General features: G+C 45.0%; 1 protein-coding gene across 2 annotated transcripts in view; it reads right to left on the reverse strand.

Annotated features, from left to right (window-relative positions):
• Positions 1-23340, reverse strand: part of HS6ST2 (heparan sulfate 6-O-sulfotransferase 2) — a 290932-nt gene that overhangs the window by 71799 nt on the left and 195793 nt on the right. The window contains exon 3 of one of the 2 annotated variants that reach the window (XM_047844118.1): positions 7877-7909. The exons of the other annotated variant lie outside the window; for it this stretch is intronic. Within the exon in view, the coding sequence (XP_047700074.1) occupies positions 7877-7909 (33 nt within the window). The remainder of the gene's footprint in view (positions 1-7876; positions 7910-23340) is intronic. 2 annotated transcript variants of the gene reach the window in all.

Genomic DNA, 23340 nt, shown 5'->3' on the forward strand with positions numbered 1-23340 from the left:
CTGGAAGGGGAACAGAAATAATCTGGTAATTTCTAACTTGTGAAATAGTGTTCTCCATTTTACGTGCTCGTAAGATCTCCTGTGATATATAGCTGTACCACAAATGCCCTGGAAAAGACAGTGAGACCAGACTAATGGAAGATATTGCAGATGAAAAAAAAATCTAGAATAGTGAAATAGAAAGATAAGGCAGAGGCAACAAATATACCTGGAAAAGGATGCAAAGAACGGAGAACCTAAAATAAAAGATTTACATCTTCTGACGGAGAATGAGCTTCAGCAGCGATCAAGAAGGAGCGTTAAAGTGATGACGCATACATTGCACTGTGGATCCCCAGCCTACAGCCACAACCTCCCTTTCTTCATTTACTTCAAGCGAAGCTTCAGTTTTAGGCTCCATTTGTAATCCAGCCACTCTCTCCTCTATGTGACCTTATACTATCAGCTGACCCCAAACCTTCTGAAGCAAAATGTGCTTTACCTATCGCTAAGGGGTTTTGCTCACCTTCATTGATAAAATTCCTCAGGAATAATGGATTACAAGTGCTGTGAACAGAACGAGTACCAAGGATTAAACAGCAGAAGCCAGCCAGCAAGCAACAGACAGCAGTTGGCAAAGGCAATTACCAATCAAGGGACCAGACAGGATGCGATTGACCTGGTTCTTGTCTCGAGTCTGCCGCTAACTAACTGTGTGTACTTAGGGAAGTCATTGTCTCGGTGGGCATCTGTTTTCTCAGCCGCACAGTATTATTGCCTTTTAAATTTGAGCCATGAAGGAACTCCCTGTGCTGCTGTCTTCCTCACCTGTTTTCATAAGCCCCTGGCTGGAAATTACACGGGTGCTTCCTGGAGTTTCCCAACCCTCTTGGATCGTCTTCTCCTTCACACTCCCTTGCTACAAGATCATGGCCAGCTTTTCTCTGGAGTTTAAAAAATTTTTTTAATGTTTTTATTTGTTTTTGAGAGAGAGAGAGTGAATGGGAGAGGGGCAGAGAGAGAGAGGGAGACACAGAATATGAAGCAGGCTCCAGGCTCTGAGCTGTCAGCACATAGCCCGATGTGGGGCTCAAACTCGTGAGCCGTGAGATCATGACCTGAGCCAAAGTTGGACGCTCAACTGACTGAGCTACCCAGGCGCCCCTCTCCGGATTTTTAAAAGATGGTATTCATAAAATGGAGTTGTGTTTAGAACACGGCCAAGCGTCTGAATACTAACTGAAAGAGAGTGACAACATAGAAGGGAGTTCCAAGGATACTTCGGATGTTGGTGACTTTCTATCTGTTCCACCTTCTCCAAACCCACCCTTCCTGATTCCCCATCTTCTCCCACAAAGTGTGGGGTAGCCAATGGAGGAAAGGTGTGGGGAAGTTAGGGAAGGCAAGGCTTCTTCTAATTCATACCTCAGTTCCTAACTGCTTCAGCAAGGTGCTGAGGGAGATGGCCCAATGATGGCTGGAACCACCCTGAGTGGCCTTCTCAGAGCAAAGGTGATCTTCTCGGCACCTAACTCACTTGTGGATAACACCTGTGTCGTGTCATTTTGAAGCCAACTTAGAATGCCTTCCTTCGTGTTAGTGATATTTGGTTCTTTTTGAAGATTTCCTATAGGTAAGCTGAAAAGACTGAACTTTCAGATAGTCACATAGAAGAAGCTGCCAGTTGCATCCCTGGTGTTGAATTGCTGCCCTAGCTGGCAGAGGTTAAAACAAGAAGCAACGTTTTAACTTCTTGTGACATTTACAAGAATTGTAAAGCTGGCTTTTGCCGGAAAACTTATGCTTAATCTCAGCAATTCTGATTATACTAGAAAATGTTCCTATGTATCCACTTTACAAAACGAAACAGAATGTTGGAAAGAAATCTTGGCCTATGTCTCTGAAAACAACTAATGGTACCACTTTAGAGCTAGAAAGAACCATAGGGATCATCTACTTTGAACGCCGGTTTTACAGATGAAAAAAACAGACTCAGAGAGAAGACGTGATCTATTTAAGGTCATACAGCTCATCTGTAGTGGTGAAGATTGGCACTCGGGTGTTCCATCAGTCTCGGCTCTTCCCTCTACAGGAGTGGACGAAGGCAAATGCCACCACAGCTACTAACTTTTGAAGCTTATGTTTCTCTTTCAACAGGTAGTTTGCCTTGAGTGAACAAGTACAATATCCCTGAGGGATCAGTAAGCCCAATGACATCGTGTGACCGAGGAGATGGTGAACCTGCCAAATTCTAATGCTGACAAGGACAAGAAAAGTATGGAACAGAAGTTTAATAAGAGGGTATATTGGGTTTTATTATAGGACTAGATAAGGGAAGGTGGTCCCAATGACAGAGCAGCCAGAAGCAGCAAATTTAGAACTGGTACCAAATCTACTACAAAATGGAGGAAACCAAAGCCCCTGGACAAAGTGTTAGTGAAGTCTGTACAAAACCATCACACAAGCAAGGAGCAAAATTCACCCTGTTCGCTCCCCACCCATCCTTCAGCCATTGGTATATTTTCTTCATGGTGCTTACCCTTCTCTGAGGTGAGCTTGCTCATTTACTTGTATACTTGTTTATTTTCAGTTTCCCTCCAATGTAGGTGCACACACCCCTTAAGAAATACGAGAACAGGGACACTGTCCATCTTACTGTCCCCAGTGCCTGGAACAGTGCCTGAAACATGTAAGTGCTCAGTAGATGCATACAGAATGAGTAAATCTGATCAAGGTAAAAGAAGTCAGACTATGGTTGATGCAAACCATGAGAACAAAGACATCTAAGACTATGAATTCAAGTATGGTTTTCTTATTCCTACTTTCAACCACAAGAGAAGTATATCGATGCCTCTAACTAATTTAGGGCAAAAAATAAACCCCGGTCAATACGTGCAGTGTTATTATGAGAGCTTTTGTGCCATGAGAGTCCCGAAGGAGATGCTGGCATAATGAAAGGCAGCGGTGCCATCTACATCCCCATAGCAGGAGCTCTGGGGCATCAAAGTAGGTTTTCAGGATTACAAATGCCATGAGGGATCTTTGGGAACCACGAGTGATCATGAAGGGGACTTTGAAATTGACCACTGGGACCAAGAACACTTGGATTCAGACTTGCAAATAAAGGGCCATGCTAAATTTCCAAAGAGGAGGCTGGCGTACCCCGACGAAGGCAGAGAGCGCACCCGATGCCAGAGACCATGACAATTTGGAGGACAAGATGGCCTCTGAAGACTCCACAGGGCAGTCACTCAACTGGAGGGATGGTACTTAATTCTGGGAATGGGGTCACCCTTCTTCAAAAGGAATACTGTTCCCTGTGTTAAAGCTACAGGCTGGGTCAGTAGCTGCTGTAAGAATAGCTCATTTACAAAGATGTCTCCTACAAAGAATCACAAACAATACTATACGCATTAACCAGGACTTGTCTATCCCTCTGCTCTAATTAAGTTTTAGAGTTAGATATAATCATTCTTACTCTGGCCCGAAACTCTGAAAGCTAACTGGAAATGTAAAATCCCAAAGTAATTCAATATTTGCTAAATTTAAAGGGAGTAATCAATTTCTAATTCGAATTTATACACATTCCTTTCCTGCTTTAATGCTGTCCTATTTCCCTCAAGTTCCTCTTTGGTCATTAAGATTATCTGCAAGGTTATACTCATTGCACAGTTTGTCACATGCTGCAGGTATTTCTAGACCAAATGAGACTCTCAACGTACTCGAATATAACTAAAGAAAAATGTATGAGGCACTTAAGGACAGGTCCTTTATATGTTCTACATTCACAGCCCCATTGGTCCACAGAGAGCATGGGCTATTCATCTACTAGGTATTCAGCAAATGTTTACAGAATGAATCAAAGAAAAAAAAATTGATCTACCCTCTGACAGAATTATTTTCAAACATTCAAAAATCTCAGGCACGTCTGACCCAGCATGTGTGTATGTATCTATGCATGCATGTGCTCACAAGACTCCCCATATTCTCGTCCTTCAGGTTGAATATGTCATCCTTCCTCTTGGCATGCATGTTTGTGTAACAAAACACTGAAGCAAGATCGACCATAAAGATTGTCCCTAGAAAGATACTTTTAATTAACATTTCCCTCAGACATGCCCACCTTCCAGCACCTCAAAATTGAACTCAGTTTTCATTAGGGAAGCTGTCCCCTTCTCCCTAGAAAACACATACCTTTTAAAGTCTGAACTGCTTATTTACATCTTCAAGTTCATAATAACATAAATTCACAGTTTACTTGTCATGCTTTCCCTGGAAAATTCATTTTGAACCACTTTCCTAACCTAGACCACTTTTACTTCTGCTTAGGCTAATGTCCAACACTTCTTCCTTGTTTTCAACTCTTAATACTTCTTGAAGCTAGATCCCCACCCCACCCCCCGTCTGTATTCTTGAGGCAGGATGACAAAAGCCAGACTACACTTCAGCCTCCTAGGATATCCTGCCCTGGAGATGCTCAGCAGGCAATTGGAAATTGGAGTTAGCCCGGAGCTCCGGAATGAGTTAAGGATTGGAGGGGTCAATTTGGGAATCATTAGTGTAGAGGTGAAAGGTGAAGCTATGTGAGGAGATGAAGTTACCCAGAATGAGAACACAGAAAGAGAAGAGAAGCAGATCAATGACAGGCTTGGGAATTGCTCCATTTAAAGGGCCGAGGGGGAGGGAGAGGCTGTGTGTGTATGTGCGTGTGTGCGCGCGCGCGCGTTTAAAGGAGATCGCAACAAAGGAAACTTATAAAGTGTTGAGAAGAAGACAGGAGGTGAACCAAGATAAATTAGGAATGCTTTCAAGCAAAAGACGATGTGCAAAAGCACCAGAACCTCCGAGACTTCAGGAAGACTGAGGCCAGAGAAGAGGCCATTGGATTTTGAGTCACCGTGGTCACAAGTAACCTTTAGGAGAGCAGTCTTCCAATGTCATTCTTGTGGACTCTGTGTGCCCACAGGCGGACGTGTATCGGTGTATATGCACGTACCCCCAACTACCCTAAGATTAACTATTAGTACCGAATAAGACTGTCCTGGGTGTGCCAGATAACAGCAGTAAGAGCCGCTACCACTCACTGGTGGTTTATAAAGTGACAGGAACAAGGCTAAACACTTGATATGCCTGGTCTCAATTTAATTTTTGCAACAGATCTATAAAGTGGCTACATTTTACATGTGAGGCAACTGAAAGCCTCCAGAGGTTAAATAAATCACTCAGGGTCACGCTGCAAGAAAATGGCAGCACCAGAGTCAGACCCGAGGACAGACGGACTCTCAGAGCACTGAAGTCACACTTCCACTGTGCTGATGCGAGCTGGGTAATCTGCGCACGAGGGTGAAAGAGCTGATATTGACTGACCGTTTCCTACTGCCAAGTGCTTTGCACAGGACATCTCCTTTACCACATACACCATCAACATCATGGCTATGTTTCGGGCAACCTTATGAAGGCATATTTTTAAAAATATCTGACTCTGCTTCCTAGAAAATAAGTTGAGGCTATATGATTCTAAAACATCTCGTTATAATTCAAATGTATTTGCTGTAATAGCTCCCAATGGTTTGAAATTTTTTTAAAAAGTGTGGCATCATTGATTTGGTGGTGGTTGCTGACATTCAAATTATTGACAATCAAACTCATTTGAAAAGTGAGGGAATTTGACGGGGTGATCTAAAGGCCTCCTCCAGCCTTGACTTCCTGTGATTCTCCTATGCATGTCTAATGCCAATCATTTTAAAGGTATGGAATCATGAGTGGAATGTAAACGCAGCAGCAGAACTGGCTGGTGTGCCAGCACCCTTTTATTCCTTAAATTCATAGAGGCCTATTGTTAGCAATATTATAACAAATAGTCTTTGGTTGTCCGAGCCACTGATTGCTAACTTAAACAGAAACTTGGAAACTCCATCACCAAATGATACACTGAAAATCCAGCCAAGTCATTTGCTTAAGCCACTGCAGACCTTATAACATGGCTGGCTATAGGAAAGAGAGAGAGAGAGAGAGAGAGAGAGAGAGAGAGAGAGAGAGAGTGACACTCTGGCAATTAATGTTTTTGCTGTCTATAGAAAAACAAATGAGGTTCTGGTCTGAAACAATTAGTATCAGTGTTAATTGTGCCTGTGCATAACAATAATACAAGGCATTTGGGCTGGCTTCCACTGATTGTTCCCTTCTTTCTCTGGATTACAGAATCCATTCAGACAACTAAATAATAGCGAGCATTTATGCAAATTGTTAATTATGAGGCAGAGCTCATCATAATCTTGTATATTTCTAAAACTGCGTGTGCGGGAGGGGGATTACCAAATGAATTGTTGCTTTATTATTTTACTAGTGGTTGAAAAATATGTTAGCCTTGCAAATAGTTTTCATACGTCATTCAGCCCAGAAGCACCAGAAATGTCCCCAGCGACATTTACCAAAACTGCTTCTCCTCCATCGCCCCATCTGTACCTCTCTCCCTTTCTCACAAACTCAGAGCAGGTATAAATTGCTCTGATAATAACTGATCAGCACCATAATAAAAACAGAGCATTCACTTTGTTACCTAGCAAAACCGGTATAGATACATGGTTCGCTCATGTAGTAAATTTTAAAGCAAAACTAAAACGACATTCTCAACATTTCCCCCATAAGAGCAATGGCTGGGATACTAGTCTGTATGTTACTGACCGTTATTTTAATGGTCCTCCACTCTTTCATTTTACAGATGGGGAAATCAAGGCTCACAGCAGAGATGGGACTTGAGCAAAGTCACCCCACCAGTAGTGGCAGAATCTAATGCCCTTGCCACCATGATACATCCAGGCTATAATCTTTAAACGCCCTCCCATACTAATGTTATGTGATGAGGGGTCTATGTGTGTCTATACAATTTACCCCAACCAATTATAAGCTGCCTATGGAATTAAAGACCGAGTTTACTATTCTCGTCTGTCAAGCAAATCCACTGAGGCCCTCATGGGAATATGGAAGTCCAGCTCCCAAAAGCGAGCTGGGCACTTAAGAAATGGCCCATCTATTCTGTTTGAATGAGAATCTACCCCAGCGGAGGAATCTCAAGGCTACCTTTGCTCCTTAACCTGTTTGGCCAGAGGGCATAGGATGGAATTCAGGTGGATAGGAAGAGAAAGCAAAAACACTGGTAAATATTTCTGGTGCCAATACGCCTACGATAGTCCAAACACAGGCAACCAGAGCACACATTTACAAGATAGCTTATGATTCCCACCAGCCTCTTCAGCACTCGTGGCGATATGATGGTACTGCACAGGTGCCGTCCTAGAGCATTCTCGATAACCCACCCTCCCCCCCAGTTAGGAACTTTCCACGTTTGATTAGATTCGCTCTGCTGCAGAGTCCCTGTCATAAAGGCCCCTCGCCTGTGGGATTATTCTACCTTGCAAGTCCATACATTTACACACTTTAGACACCCTGATATTTTCAAATAATTGATTTCCCTTCAATGAAATGCTGACCTAGCTGTTCCCTAAACCACCACCAGCCCAGCGATGGGCAGGCGTGCCTGAAGCACCGTGAAAACCACTCTGTGGATGGTGGGGCGTTCTTAACAAAACACTCTAGTGTGTCGTCCTATTTCAGCAAAAAGAGAAAGGAGCTAACGACCAACTGTCCAACTGTCTAGGGTGCTGGCCCTGAACATTCATCCCACTTCTGCGCTAGGTCAGCTTTCAGACCCGAGACTACATGCCTGGGTAGTTTCAGCTGTGTTAAACAACAACAAAAAAAGAGCCCTGGAAAGCATTTGTCCAAAATCCAAAACCTAACTATTCATCGTATTGAAATCAAAGGAAGAAGCGACTGCAGAGTCTGTTCGTTCTAGCTTACTGGGGGTCAGTTGAACTAGAAATACATCGTTACTTACCTTGCTGCATCTAGAATCTGAAAAATCCTCCACCTGTTAAAGGAACAGTAAAACCAGGTGCTAGCAAGAGCGTGGTAAGAGAGGAGTTAAAACAACAAAAGTGTCCCAGTTTGCTTTGATAGTGTATTTTTCCAGCTTCCCAAACCGCAAGGAAACAGCTCATGGATGGCTCCTCCACTTTGCTCCCTGTTCGTTCCTCTCAAGGAGTGGGGGATTATAAATCAGGGGGCTCACAGGGGCAGGGCAGCGTCAGAGCCTGACCTCTGGAGGGCTATGGGCTGAGAATGATAGATCGACCACTGGGTCATGTTCATTCCACGCCCCCTCACAAAAATGATGGCAATCTAAGCAAAACACAAAAAGTCAATAAACCAAAAACCAGACCAAAGCAAATGTTATGGCATCACTAAAATGGAAACACCTGACTGAAGAGACCCATGAGGAACTTACAGGGATTTTTTTCATATTATCAGGACTATATGCAACACAAATAACAAAAGGAAAAGAAAAGAACGATTAGCCTTTGCCGATGCTCTTCCAACAGATGAAAATGCAAAGCACACACCAAGTAATACCTAAATCATCACTCTAGACCCTTCCACCCAAACGCAAGACATCCCCCAAAGTAAGCAATGTTTCTTCATGCAAAACTAACAAACAAAATGCTTAGCTGTTTTCTTAATATATGTCTTAAGAGTCACAAAACACTAATTCCACTACATGAATTTCTGATGTTAGCAGGGAATTTGCGCACAGGTCATTTGCTAATCTGAGGGCTCAAGGGGAACTCAATTAGCTTTTCGCTGTGAATTAAGCCAGAACAAGGGATATTACAATGTAATAACACATTTGTGTCCAAAAACAAGTTATACAGCCTGTACACTTTCTTGGGAGAAGTGCTTCTTCACATGGAATGTCTGGAGGCTTTAGAAGTGAGTTAATAGAAACTTTGAATTGCAGGACTAGGAGCAGAGCCTTTGCATCATCATTTGGGAAGCAATATAAGACTCTTCTCGTGGGTTCCCGGTGTGGCTAAGCCCCCCTTCCCCGGTTCTGTGAGTTGTTAAGACCGCTGGAGAAGCTAACATTATGGGAAACAAAAGTGATGTACTTGGTGAGCTTGACAAAAGCTCTGTTAAACAAGACACCCCCGTTAGCTGACTTAGCATCCAAGGCCCGATGTGCTCCTCTTCCATTCCAGTCGCAAGAAAGAGGCAATCTAGAGTGTTCTGACCTACCCCATGACTTAGCTTCCCTACACAGTTAAGGGAGGCTAGGACCTCTTCCACTGAACTCAGCCTCATGAACAAAAAACAACACGACTTTGGGTGAAAAATTAAAAGAAAAGCAATCAACAATAAGGAAACATAAAGCTGTATGTTGATTCTTAGTACTAGAAAATTCTAAAGTCAAATAGGTAGCACATTCCCAAACCATCATTTTCTGTTCTGCGGCACCAATAGAAATCCTCAAATACTAGAAGTATGTACAGAATTGATTTATCTGGGGACTGGACCAAATTTACCATCAATCAAGGGGACTATTATCTCTTGAGATTAAAAAAAAATTTCTACATAAATTTCCCACTGCCTATGAAAGTTTGCCTGGTGACTGCACTGAGAAGACTTTTGGGAGTTCATTGCCTTACCTGGGAATCCAGATTGCCAGAGATGGAATATTCAATGGTAATCCAGGAAGATGTTACAGGTGCATCAATCAAAAGGGAGGGCAGTCATCAGAAGTGAATCAAAGGCCATGGAAGGAATATGTAAAAAAAGAAAAAAGGGAAAACATACTGATTAGAAAAAGTGAATTAACTTTATGAACCCATTTTACATTCACACACACACACACACACACACACACACTTTGGGAAGGTTCTCAAATGGAATCTTTTAAAAGGAGTCTTTAATAAAAAGAAAAGGTAATGGTACAACGTGACAGAGGTGCTAAATATCACTATAGAGGCAATCATATTACAATACATATAAACGTATTAAATTAACACATTGTACACATCGAATTTATACAATGCTGTATGTCAAATACATTTAATAAAAAATCATCCCACCAAACGTTTAATATTTACTATGTGATAGGCATTATTGCTAGGTATTGAGGACACAGCAGTGAATAGAACAGACACAAATCCCCGCCTTCATGTAATTTACAACCTCGTGGAAGATTTTTTTAAGCCAAGTTCTTGGAGAAGACTTCCACAGAAATATACTGTGTGTTATTAGTCCTAGAAAAGAAATTTTCCTCATTTTATTTATGTCTTGACTTATGTATTGAGAACATATCCAATGGCATTGGATTCAACAACTGTACTAGAAAGAATTGCCTTTTTGAATGGAGAAGACGTTGTTTGCATTCACGAATTCTCCTTGTGCGAAGCGCCATCAAAAGGCTGTGAGACAGACTTCATTTCAGCTGGGCCATTTGCTGTCCACAGAACCCCACGTGCATGCGCTTTGCGATGCTGTAAAAACAAGAAGTGCCTCAATGGCAGCTTTGTAATATTGCAGTGTCATAGAGCTCTTGTCACTGGATGCTCTAGTGTTCTGTAACAGCCAGCACTGGTGACACTCTGAGATCACACTCCTCACCCCTCAGCAAGTCCCGTCCTGGGAAAGCAGCAACAGTTGGCGGATAAAAGGAGCTGTGGTCTTTATGCCCGAGACCCAGACACTGGATGGAGAAGCATCTAGAGTAACCATCCTCTGGGCTGGGGTTTGAGAAGATGTGACTAAATCTTCCTCAAGTGACAGCTACTGAGTAAATGTCAAATTAGCAGGGAAAGAAGAGGCGAAAATGAAGGTAATACACAGATATCATTGGAAAGATGGGGCAGACTTGGGGGCCCCAAAACTCCAGACGGTGATTCATGCTAAGCAGAAACCTCCCATGATAACACCTACTCCCCGGGAGTTATATTCTCAGGGCAGTTGCTTCGGGCCTCAGAAACACACACACATACAAAAAGCTGCTATCGAGTCACTTTGATATTAGGGATCCAAATTAAGACCTAGAAAAGCTGCAATGATGTAAATATGGGAGAACCCTTGCCTGAAAGTCAGGATCCCTGGTTTCTAAATCCTGGTTTTACCAATGACTCATTTGATCTTGGGCAAATACTCCTATAATTCTCTAGTAGTTTGGCTTTTTGCGTTGGGGCCAAGTTAGTTAAGAGTACAGCAATCTCTAGTCACTTTCTCAGTACAACACGCCATTAGGAGTTCAGAGAGCCCAGAGCCCAACATTCTGAGCTTATGTGTCAATGAGAATATAGCCCAAACAATAATAGCCGAGCTCAAATGCAGCTGATCCTCTTTCTTTCCGGGGAAACTGCTTTGTTTATTTGAAATACACAATGGCTGGTTCTTTAGGATGGAAAAGTTACGCAAGGAAACTTAAATGGAAATCTAACCGATGCACAATCGATGCCCCCCATCCCGCCCCCCGCCCCCCCACCACCATTTCTCTTTCTCCTCATGCAGCTTCTTCATCGGCCGGGAGCCTGGGCTGTTGGTGATTACTGTCAATCAGCAGAAAGATCCACACGCTCCCAGATAAAGGCGGCAAAGATGCTCAGATTTCTCAAAGGATGGTTTTAAAAAACCCATACCAACATTGCTCCGGTCTGATTTCAGATCTGCGGCAGATAATACGCCCTGTGGGAACCAATTACCTATCATTACTCCAGAGCTGCCAAGCAAACGGCCCATTCGGCCTCTCTGGTTTCTAACACCGGATTGGTTTCCTCACCCTCTTGCCAACTTCCACGCCCCGAGTTGGAGTTGTGGTGCCCTTGACTTCCCACCTTGTTCCCACTTAGGATGCCCCTCCAACTTCATCCTGGTCTGATCTGGCATACCATCGCTCAATTACCCACCACCTCCTTTTGTGCCTCAGGCCACTTCGTCATGTAGTCTTTGAAGGCCAAATTCAGTATCTCCTAGTGAAAAAAGCTTATTCTGCATGCTAAACCGGGTCCCCTAAATGCACAGGGGTCCCATACCCAGAAAGTCCCAGGCGAAGAATTCCTGCTCAAACTGGTGGGGGGAAGTGGAGAAGCCAGAGGAAAGGCCTGAATGCTTCTTAAGGCCCTAGGCAAAAGCTCCCTGTCTTCTTTATTGGTCTTAAAATGCTTGGCGTCAGCCTTCTGCTCACGCACAAGCCTGAGAGGTAGTGTGGGGCCATGGAATAAACCCAGGCGTCTAGTTCTGGTTCTAGTCTGGGCTCTTTCATTTACTACCTGCATGACTCTGCCAAGGTGCCTTAAGCTCTCAGCCTTGACTCCTTCATCTACGAAATGGGGACAAGTATAGTGCCCACACCAGTAATGACATTCAGCATACTGAACACACGACATGGCTTGGGCACTGACCAATCAGAGCAGAAAGCACCTAAAAGCAACTTGTGTTGCTTTTAACACCTAAAAGGCCAATGTGTGTGTCACAGGGCTACTCTGAGGACTAGAGGAGGTTTCCTGAGTTTGTCTTGACCGCTCCTTCCACAGCGTCCCCTTCCCCCAGGATACTAAACCCGGCTTCCAGACCCATCTTCCTGGCCTATTTTCTCTGCCAGTTGACAAGGGATTCAATCCTACCCTTGCCTTTGGGCAACAGTATTAAGAACACTGGGTCTTCTAGACCCACAGAAATGACCTTCTGATGGTTCAGTCTCCAGTCTTATGACATTTAGAGAGGACACATTTTTGATAAGGATTTGTCCCTTCCGTTTATACCACCGAAATACAATATATATATAATATATGACACAGAGCTATTCTAGCTATGTCAAAAACTCTTTGGTTAATAGCTGCTGATTTCTTATTCCCTGGAGTCGGTGTGTGTAGGGAAAGATACACACAGCACAAGGTTAGAAAGATGCCTGGACTAAAAGTCAAAAGACTGAGGTCCCCATGACAACTCTGCTGTGTGACCCTGGGCAAGCCCATCTTCCCGTGGGGAAGATGGCTCTCGGTTTCCCTCTCTACACAGTGAAGGTGTTGGATTGGGTGTGTTCCCAAAGGCTCCTTGTTCATTACAACATTTTAAGACTTTACAAGGAATTTGACTCAGTTGGGAACATTTCTCTGAAGTAGAGCCTGGGTTCTTACAAACGGAGGCCTAGGGAGAAATACTCTTGAGTTGTTCTGAGAAATTCTGGGACCAAAGGCAGAGTGGACGAGTTTGTCTTCAGTGGCCCTTCCTCCCATTAGATCGCCAGACCTACCCCTGGCTTCTCAGGAAACTGCATGAGGCAGGCCAGAGAGATTCTGGTCAGTGCCCAGTGTGGAAGATGTGAGTCACCTAATTAGGGTGTAATAAGCCAATTTGGGGGGACGGCTAGAGACGGCTTAAATGTGGTAACTCTCTGAGGTTATATTTGGACTGGGCACTAAACCTGAAAAAAAAAAAAGTAACTAACATGCGTATATCAGTCCCTTGGGCTGGCAAATCCTTCGAGTACCATCTCTACCGAGAGCATAAATCACCTTCTATCCCAAGGTTAGATTTAGATCTCAAGTGGCTGATAAACAAATGAAATTGAAACTTCTTTTCTGCAATCATCAACCAGAGACACCGAGTCACTGAGAGATGTTTTTTGGTGATCTTTAGGGACCATTAGTGTTGCTGGGGAAGGGACTCATCACAGATCACAGAACACAGCTGTGGCAGAGCTAAGACCAGGACCCAAGTCTATGGGTCCTTTCCCCAGGTGGGGGGACACACACTACCCACCCCGCCTCCATCCGAGAACTGCCTGGGGGCAGCCGGCAAACAGGCACCTGCACCTGGAGACACAACCACACAACCCTGAGCACATCTCAAAGAGCAACGGCTGCAAAAAATGGGAAAACAGCCATAAAACCCCTCAAGGATGTTAACTTCTTGTTCAGTAGCTGTTCAATTGTAAACACATTTTCCTAAGCTTCTCTCTCACGTTCTGTTTTCTGCCTAAACAGGCTTCTACTACATCACGTGGCAACAGTCGGGGATCCTTATGTTCTCCCCGTTTGAGAAATAATGCCTAATACCTGAGTCTTGTATTGCCAAAAACACCGACCACATTGGGGAAACAAAGTGGATCTGATGAGGAAGACTGCTCCACAATGCTTTTCAAATAGTGTTTTCTCATCTGTTGGCGAGCCAGTCAATTTTCTGTTAGGACGTCTTCTCTAAACTGTCTGTTGTCTGCAGTTAGTTACCGGACCGGCCCCCTCACATCACCCCCACCTCCGCCCACCGGTTTGTAGTAAAATTCTCCCATTTTGGCATCATAAGAGTGCCCTCTAGTGCTGATCTAATTAAGAATGTGGAGACCGAGGGATTCCTGTTTTGGCGAGAAATGGGTGTAACTCTGGTTTGTCCTTGGCTATGTCACGATATATTCTTTCTGAAAGAATCTTTAAAGCACTTACTTGACAATTTCGTCTTTCAAAAAGCAGCGAAAGGGGTATTTTGCCACCGCGCAAACAAAGCAAAATAAAACAAAAAAATAAAAACAAAAACAAAAAAAGGAGGGCCATCAAAGAAAATCTGGCTTCTTCTTCCTCCTGCAAAGCATTCCTACTCATGACGTGGGGGCACTGGGTGAATTATAGACTAAGGCACAGAGACACAGGCCGACTCCATCAACTCAAAGTTGACGGCGATTTTCGACTACCTTTTAGAGTTCCTCAGAGGCAAACACCTGCATTTGTATGGAAGGTTCCAGCCACGCGTTTCCTCAATTTGATCATATATATACTTCTTCCTTGAAGGAAAGACGGACCTTGTGCATCCACTCTCGAAAGAGTTCCTGGTCGAGATTTCGGGGGTATAACAGAGCTTGCTTTCTGTTAATAAGGGCCTGAAAAAGTCTCACTTATAATATAAATATAAATGTGTGTGTGTTGCTCATTTTCTCTCATTCTGTTTCCATATTTTAGAGTTTGGGGTCTAGAAGGTCCACAACGAATGCTATTTCAGCACTGGCTCAACTCAGCCGGGAGGATTTCCACCATCCCCCTTATGTTAAGCTCCATTAGGGGCTGCTGCTCCGTTGCACCCCCACGTATCTTACACCGACACAGAACAAGCAGGGTGAGCTGTGAATGCGAGATGTAACTGCTGTGCTCGCATTTTAACAAGTTTGAAACACACAGCACGGAAAAGTCCCTACCACGTACTGACCTAGCCAGTCCTAAACTAAACGTCGAGATCATTCTCCGGAAATACTCAGCCAAGTCACTGACAGGATCAGACAGTACAGACACACAGAATGGTATATTCTGGACCATTCTGGACCAACATGCCAGCCACTCTAGGCAAGGAGCTTCCGTGTCTGCTGAAGTCAAAGCATGGCAGGAGCCACTGGATTTGGTCGGAAACTTCCGTCAAGCCAGCCCCAGTGAAGTGGCAGGTCCGTGAAGGGGTGATGTGATGGAGTGGAGGAAGGGCACGTGGGCTTGGGTGCCGACAGAACCGTTTCAATCCCAGCTCCTCCACTGTCCTTTGATTGCTTCAAACCTACAGGCTCATTTTTCTCAACAAAACTGTGATCTCCTTGTGATCTCCAGTAATACCTAAGAGAGGACCCAAACCAGGGGTTCAATGAAACCTGCCGAATGTAACGTAACCCACAATTTTGGCGAAAAGTGCCCCCCTCGTTATCCAGACGCTCCTAAAGATCTAGGTGTCTGGGATCAAGCAAATGAAACATCTGTGCAATGGACTTCATTGTTGAAAACGTGCACCAAGTAGGCGAAGTCAGTCAGAGAAAGACAAACGCCGTATGATTTCACCCATAGGTGGAATTTAAGAAACAAAACAAATGAGCTAAGGGGAAAAGGAGAGAGAGAGAGAGAAACAGACTCTTAACTGCAGAGAACCAAATGATGGTTACGAGAGGGGAGGCGTGTAGGGGAATGGGTGAAATAAGTCACAGAGATTAAGGAGTGTATTTGTCGTGATGAGCACGGAGTGTCGTATCGAAGGGCCGAATCACTATACTGTACACGTGAAACTAACAGAACACCGTATGTTAGCTAACTGAAATGAAAATGAAAAACGAAAGTAAGCACAGCTTTTAACCCGCTGTTAATGGATACGTTGCTTTTTTTTTTCTTTTCTTTTTTTTAATGTTTTATTTATTTTTAAGACAGAGAGAGACAGAGCATGAGTGGGGATGGGGCAGAGACAGAGAGGGAGATACAGAATCTGAAGCAGGCTCCAGGCTCTGAGCTGTCAGCACAGAGCCCGACGCGGGGCTTGAACTCACGAACCGTGAGATCATGACCTGAGCCGAAGTCGGACGCTCAACCGACTGAGCCACCCAGGTACCCCAATACGTTGCTTTTTGAAAACTTGTGAGTCACTCAACATTTTCGTGGGCTTTGGACGTGTTTCAAGGTGACGGTGTAGAACCACGGTTAGGGCAAACCCTTTGTTTTCAAGAGGAAACAGATCTCCCGTGATTGCAAGATTCTTAGTTTGATGTCTTACCCGCAGTTTCAAAACCAGGTGCCAGAAAGACCCTGTGCGCTTCTGCCCCAAAGAATACAAAATACAGACAAGTTTGCCAAATCATCGGGACGAGTACACAGGGGCTCTTTTCTAAATTATTGGAAATTATTCCTCAGTGGCCAACGATAACAATCACACTATTAGCTACCATTTAATGAGTGCTTACTATATGCCAGACACCATGCACTTTGCAGGAATTATCTCATTTTATCCTGAACGAAAGTCTGTGCTCACTGCAGAGATACTGGAGCCTCCGAGGGGCTCGCACAGCTAACAACTCAAATCCAGAGTTGTAGGATGCCAGCACCCCAGCTCATTAGCTACTAAAATGTACTAGGCATCCTTCTCATTTTACAGGTGACTCAGGCGAGGCCCAGGGAATAATTTGCTCCGGGTCGCACGGCTAGTAAGTGAGGGCGCTGAGGTGGGAATATCCAACATGCCCTACCCCTGTACCCTGTGCCTTCCCCCATGCGCTGTGCGCTACGCCTCCTCCAGACACGGATGAGGGAAGAGCGACCGCATCCAAGCTCTCTGTGCCAACAGCACTTGCGCTGTGAGCCGGCTGCACAAGTTACTGTGCAGGCCTGTAAACTGCCCTGAAGTGATTCCTTGCGCGCCTCTCTTTAAGCTTCTCATGGGACCGTTTTTCATTTTGAATTCCAGGATAAACTTGCAGGCTATGACTGCCAAGCACTTGAATACACAAGGAAGAGAGGTAATAGCTCATTTGAAGATGAAACCCCGGTGTAAATCTTCACCATGGCCGTGCTGCTCCCCTACGACATAAATCAGGTAGCAGTGGGTGGGCTAGGGGCCCGCAGGGAAAAGGAAGTTGGCAAACAGATCAGGCCTCTCTCTCTAGAGCAGAAGTGAGGGCTGTTTCTTGCTCTTATACCTGTATTTTTTTATCTATAGGATGTGTGATTGAATTAAATGGAGACAGAATCCAGAAAGTCCATGATAACCAAGGGGGGAAATAAAAACAGGAAGAAGCTATACCACGTGCCTCATTCCAAGCAGGCTCACGTAATTACGGTAGTAAGAGGAGAATTGTTGCCTTGGGAGAGAACTGTGTTCGCTGAACGATGGAGTCCATCCTCAAGCATGGTGGGCCAGGCCGCTCAACAATTTGACCTTGACATAGCTCAAAAGCCTGTCAGAGCTGGAAGCCTTAGAGAACATCAAACCCAACCTCTGCATTTTATAGGCCCTGAGAGCGAAGGGACTTACCCAAGGTCGCACGGTTCATGCCACCATGACTATGCTGTTCCCCTAGGACATCAAGCAGGTGGCAAGGGGTGGGCTAGAGGGATGGGAGTAAACAGGCCAGTTGGGAACCAGCAGCAGGAGATCCAGGCATGAGGACTGGGCTTTGTTGTTTAATGAGAACAATAGTTTTGTGAGATGAGTTTTGTGAGTTTTCCTATCTTCTTGTACAGGTGAGGAAACTGAGCCTCAGAGACAGGAAGCCACCTGCCACGGGTCCTGCAGTTATTCAGACAATGGGACTTGGTTGATCTGAATCCAAAGCCTATGTGCTTTTCACCTCAACTATGTTTTGGCCCCCTCCTTTCTCTGTTGGCCACATGCCAAAGAGAAAGGAGGTCCCTCCAACTTCCAAGTGAGTCGTCATGTGCGCATTTTTTTGCCATTGTAAGTGAAATCGGGTGAGCGCACATCTGCAAACCCACGTCCAACAAAACTTTGTCCAGCACCAGGTTCTTGGCTTCCCAGGAGCACCTTTAGACTGTCCTTGGCCTTGGAACCTGAGGCACACAGGGAGCCATCAGAATAGCCTATCAATTTCCTCATAACCGCAGACAGCTTTGTAACTGCTACACACACACACACACATACACACACACACACACACACACGAACTGGTGGTGCCCCCTCAGGCTGCTGAGGCTCCCTGCCCGGGATCTAAGGAGCCACTGACCATGGCATCCAAGCTGTCAGTTAAGTGGGATGATGCTGTAGGAGTTTCTTGGTGCCTAAAGGCAAGGGGGACAGTGAAGTCTGTACGTGGCACGAGGCATTTCACATCTGCACACACAACTCCCCTCAGCCCCACTATGGGAGCCCTGTAGCAGCATATTGATGTCTCTTCCTTCAAGTAGGCTGATCGGCACTGAAGTAGTAGGGCTAGTCCCCAGGAGTAGGAGGAAGAATCTGGAACTGCTTGTTTGAAGCTGGGCTTGCTGAATTGCTAATTGTCCAAATGGCACATCAATTAGGCTGCTTGCTCATTCCTCCTGATCAAAATGGGGGTGGGGAGGTGGGCAGTGTCTATCCTATAGGCAGTGGAGAAATCACCAGGCAGCCAGGTTTGTGTAAACTGAATCCTGGTTTCCCGCTGACAGACGTTCTGATCAATCTCTAACTCCCAACAGTTGGTGGTTGCCCTTCACACTCTGGCTTTTGGCTACTCTGCCCTCAGCCCCTCATCAGGCACGTAATGATCTGGAAACCCACATGAGTTGCTGCTGTAAGGGAAGCCCAATGTAAAAGAATCTTTCTCTGGAGAAGCCCCATGAATATATCAGGAAAGTTATTTTAGATCTCAGATAGAGATTTCTCCCCAAACAAGAGCACATCTGTCTTCAATTCAAATTTTATTCTTCACTCCTCCAACATATATCTCAATTTTTAACAGCTTTGTTGAGATGAAATTCACATACCACACAACCTACTTAAAGTGCACAAATCAGTGGTTGTTAGTAGAGTCACAGATCTGTACTGTCATCACCACAATTTTAGAACATTTTCATCACCTCGAAACGAAAGCCAGTATCCTTTGGTTGTCACCGCCATATATCCCTACCCCTTCCAGCCCCTGCCCATCACTGATCTACTTTATCTCTATGGATTTTCCCATTTTGGACCTTTCAAGTAAATGAAATCATTTCACACGTTGTCTTTTACGTTGGTTTCTTTGACTTAGCATCACGTTTCCCAGGTTCCTCCATGTTGTAGCATACGTCAGTACTGCATTCCTTCTCATGGCCAAAGAGTATTCCATTGCATGGATATCCAAAGTTAAAAAAAAACAAACAAATAAGGTGCATCTAAACAATTTCATCCCCACCCACTGGACAAGTCTACAGACCTGTCCTGAGCACCTGCTATGGTGGGTCTATAACTAGCATCACTGGGGTACATGGAGAGGAATAAGAAGACGAAGCAAACACATCCAATTGGTCCATCAACAAACATCTACTGAATGTCTCTGGTGTGCCAAGAAGGTGCTAAGGCACTTGGAATACAAGGACGAGCAAGACATGGTCCTTGCCTTCTATGAGCAAACAGCGGGGACAGCTGTGTGGAAGACCATGCATCATACACAGCAGCTCCACAGGACTCATAAGTTACGGTAAGCCCATTTTCCACTCAGGAGGAGTTCACAGCCCAGGATTGGGTTCCTGATCCCACAAACGTTCAGGAGTGAAGCCAGCCCAAGAGAGGGCTGCAGCCAGGGATCCAGGTGGTTTTTTTTGTTTGTTTTGCATTTTTTTATTGGCATGAAATTCACATAACATAAAATTGACCATTTTAAAGTATGCAAGTCGGTGGAAATTGGTACATTCACATGTCCTGCAACCACCACCTGTATGTAGTTCCAAAACAGTTTCATCACCTTAAAAGGAAACCCATACCCATTAAGTGGTCACACTTTCTTCCCCACTTCCCTCAGCTCTGGCAACCACCAACCTGCTTTTTGTCTCTCTGGATTGGCCTATGTGGATAATTCATGTGAGTGGAATCACACAATACGTGGCACTTTTAGTCTGGCTTTTTCACCTACATAAAGTTCTGGAGGCCCATCCCTATTGTAGCATACACCAATACTTCAAACCTTTTTATGGCTGAACAATAGCCCATTGTGTGAAGACATCACATTTTGTTTATCCGTTCATCGGCTGATGAGTATCTGTGTTGAGTCTACTTTTTCATTATCGTGATTAATGTTGCTATGAACATTCATTTACAAGTGTTTGTGTGCACATATGTTTTCATTTCTCTTAGGTATGTGTATATATATGCCGAAGAGGGGAACTGCTGGATCATGTAGTAACTATATGCTTAACTTTTTGAGGGACTGCCAAAACGTTTTCCATAGCAGCTGCACCATTTTACGTTCCCACCAGCAAATGACAAGGGTTCCAATTTCGCCCAGAGATTCAGTTTTATTTCTTATTCCGGAGGCGAGTTCCATTAAATTGGAGACACCCGATTAGCCCAAATGATTGACCCTAATGTTGGGCATTTGGGGCTGGGCCTCTTAATTAACGCTTAGGTTGGTGGGAGAAACAAAGCAAATGAGGACAGAGGGAACCACGACCCCCCACCCCCAGCTCTGGAGTACCTCTGCGCGCTCACAGCCTAAAGGGAAATAGGACAGCATCTTGCCCAGCAGAGAAGTGGGCGGAGAACATTCTCAGCTATAAGCCAAGCCCTGCCAGACTCAGGAGATGATTTTATGAAAGAAATGACATGAAATCAATAATGATTCTGGCAGTAAGGGAAAGAACAGCACAGCCTTCTCTATTAGACAAGAAATTGGAAGAGGTGTCAATGGCTTGTGAGGGCACTTAGATCCTGTGATATTTGGCACTGGCTCCTGTCCCCTGGAATAAAGATCAGACATAAATCTGGGAAATAAATAATGATGATGAATGCCTAGCTCTGAAGATGACAACACATAAGTATATCACTGAAACTTGCCCTTAGGGCCTGCCTCTCTCCCCCAGCCTGCATCCCACTCCCTGGGCAGGTCAGCTCCATGCCGAGGTGGCATTAAATCTTTCAAGCCATATGATGCCATTTTCCTGAGCTGAGACTGTCACTATCAAGATGGCATACTACTGCCCGGGAAGAGCAGAGGCATGATCCCAAAGCGCCCCCCCCCCCACCTCAAAGTCTGGGGGTTTATATTCTCAGGGAAGAGGAGGCCATGGGAAAGGATCTCAATGACCCCGATCAACTCCCAAATCCTTGGGTCTTCAGTAACCTAACATTTAGGTGGTGGGTTTCAAACACTTAGAAACAGAACCCTCTTTTCAAACAAAACCCTCCAATACATCCATCACCTAAAACACAGAAAAACTGAGTTGCTCTGAGGAGGGGATGAGATGAAGGCAGAGGGGAAAAGAGCAGAGCAGCCATGTATTGCTCCACAGGGTGGGCACTGCACAAGCCCAGGAACATCATTCATGCAGAGCAGCAGTTCTCAAAGTGTGGCATGAGGACACTGGCGGTCCCCAAGACCCACCCCCAGAGGTCCCCCAGGCCCTCCCTTTCCAAATATGTTTGTGTGAAGCCGGATCTTCTTCACATACTTCAGCCAAAATAACATATTAAAACGGCTCCAATGCAGAATCTGATATGAGAATCCATCTGTCTTCTATGAAGCCAGGCATCAAAAAGATTTACAAAATATAAAACATTGCCGCTAATTTTTTTTTTTTTTGCTTTGGAAATCAGTTAATTTTCATTTAAAAAAAAAAGTTAGTCATGTTACTAGGTAATAGGTGTATTCTTGTCACTTTCCATAAGTATATACATGGTTTGGCGATTTTCCCAGTTTTAAATTCAAATACAGTAAAAATAGATATATCCCATGTAAATAAAAGCTCTTTGGGGTGGGGGTCCCAAAATCGCCCCAAAGAGCGATTTTTAAGAGCATAAAGGAGTCCCGATAATCGAAAAGTTTGGGGCCCACTGACCTAGAATACAGTGTGAATAGGAGCCGTGCAAAGCCCTGAGGCCCTAAGGGGTGCTTTACACGGTCTGAGACCTGCCTGCTCGCCTCCTCCCACACCTTCCTTGCCTCTGAGGCAGCTCTTGGGACACCTCCTCGGGACCCTGAGTCCAACCGATCAGCCCAGCCCCCTCAGCTTGGAGAACAGGATGCCAGGGAAGGCAGGGTTACGGATTTGTACAAGAACGGCCGAGCTGCGCTTTGTCGAGCTCTCTGTGCTAGGCACTTTCTGAAATTCAGGTGGAGCCACCCTCCACCTGAGGTGCGTGCCTCATTTCCACGTTGCAGGCACATGTGGTCTGTAAGGCTCCACGTTTGAAAAACAGGCAACAGCCTGCCTTCCCTCCTCCACCATACTCACCTCTGAATCAAGCCAGCCCCAGCCTCCTGGGTACAAAGAATTCAAGCTGGCACCAGCTTCCTCAGCACATCTTGATAAGCAGCATGCAACCCACGGGAGACGGGATTTTTGAAAAGCCAGGAATCAAGTCAGTTAATCAGGTTCCTGTACAGTTCAAGAAAGACCCACGTGGCAACGACCGAGAGGTTAAGAGCAGTGTCTCGGCGCCTTGTCATGTGGTGACTCCACAGAGTGTGCCTTTGTGCCTCTTCCCCTCCTGCCCGGCGCAAACTTCCCATCCTTTGAAAAGACTCTACTGGGAAGGAGTGAGCCGAATATACCATTGGGCTAATCCCCATAGAAGGACCTGAGAAGGACCAAAAACATTCCCACTCATCGCCCAAAATGGCAGAGCTGTGAGGGCCCATGGAGATGGGGGTGCACAGCAGAATCCCCTGGGAAGCTATTTAAAACACGCAGGACCACAGTGCCCTGCCCCAAGGGAAATCCTAGTCAGTCACGGAAGAATCACTAGTGCACACGGCTGGTGGGGAGCCAATGAGGACCAAAATCTCTCACTTAGCAGACGGAGAAACTGAGAGACAGAGAGAGAAAGAGCTCTGCCCAGAACACAGAGTTCAAGAAACAGCTGGGATGAGAATCCAGATATCTTGACCCCTAGTCTAGTACTTTTCCCACAATCCCAGGCTATATTCAATCCAAGGGGAAAACTAGCGTGTGTATGGGGGGGGGCGGGTAAAGGGGTGTTGAGGAGTATTTAGAAATCACCAAGCCATTTTTATTTGATTCCTGCTTTTCATTTCACATTCTCTCCCTCTTCTTC

Source organism: Prionailurus viverrinus, chromosome X, assembly GCF_022837055.1.
Source record: "Prionailurus viverrinus isolate Anna chromosome X, UM_Priviv_1.0, whole genome shotgun sequence".
Classification (NCBI taxonomy): domain Eukaryota; kingdom Metazoa; phylum Chordata; class Mammalia; order Carnivora; family Felidae; genus Prionailurus; species Prionailurus viverrinus.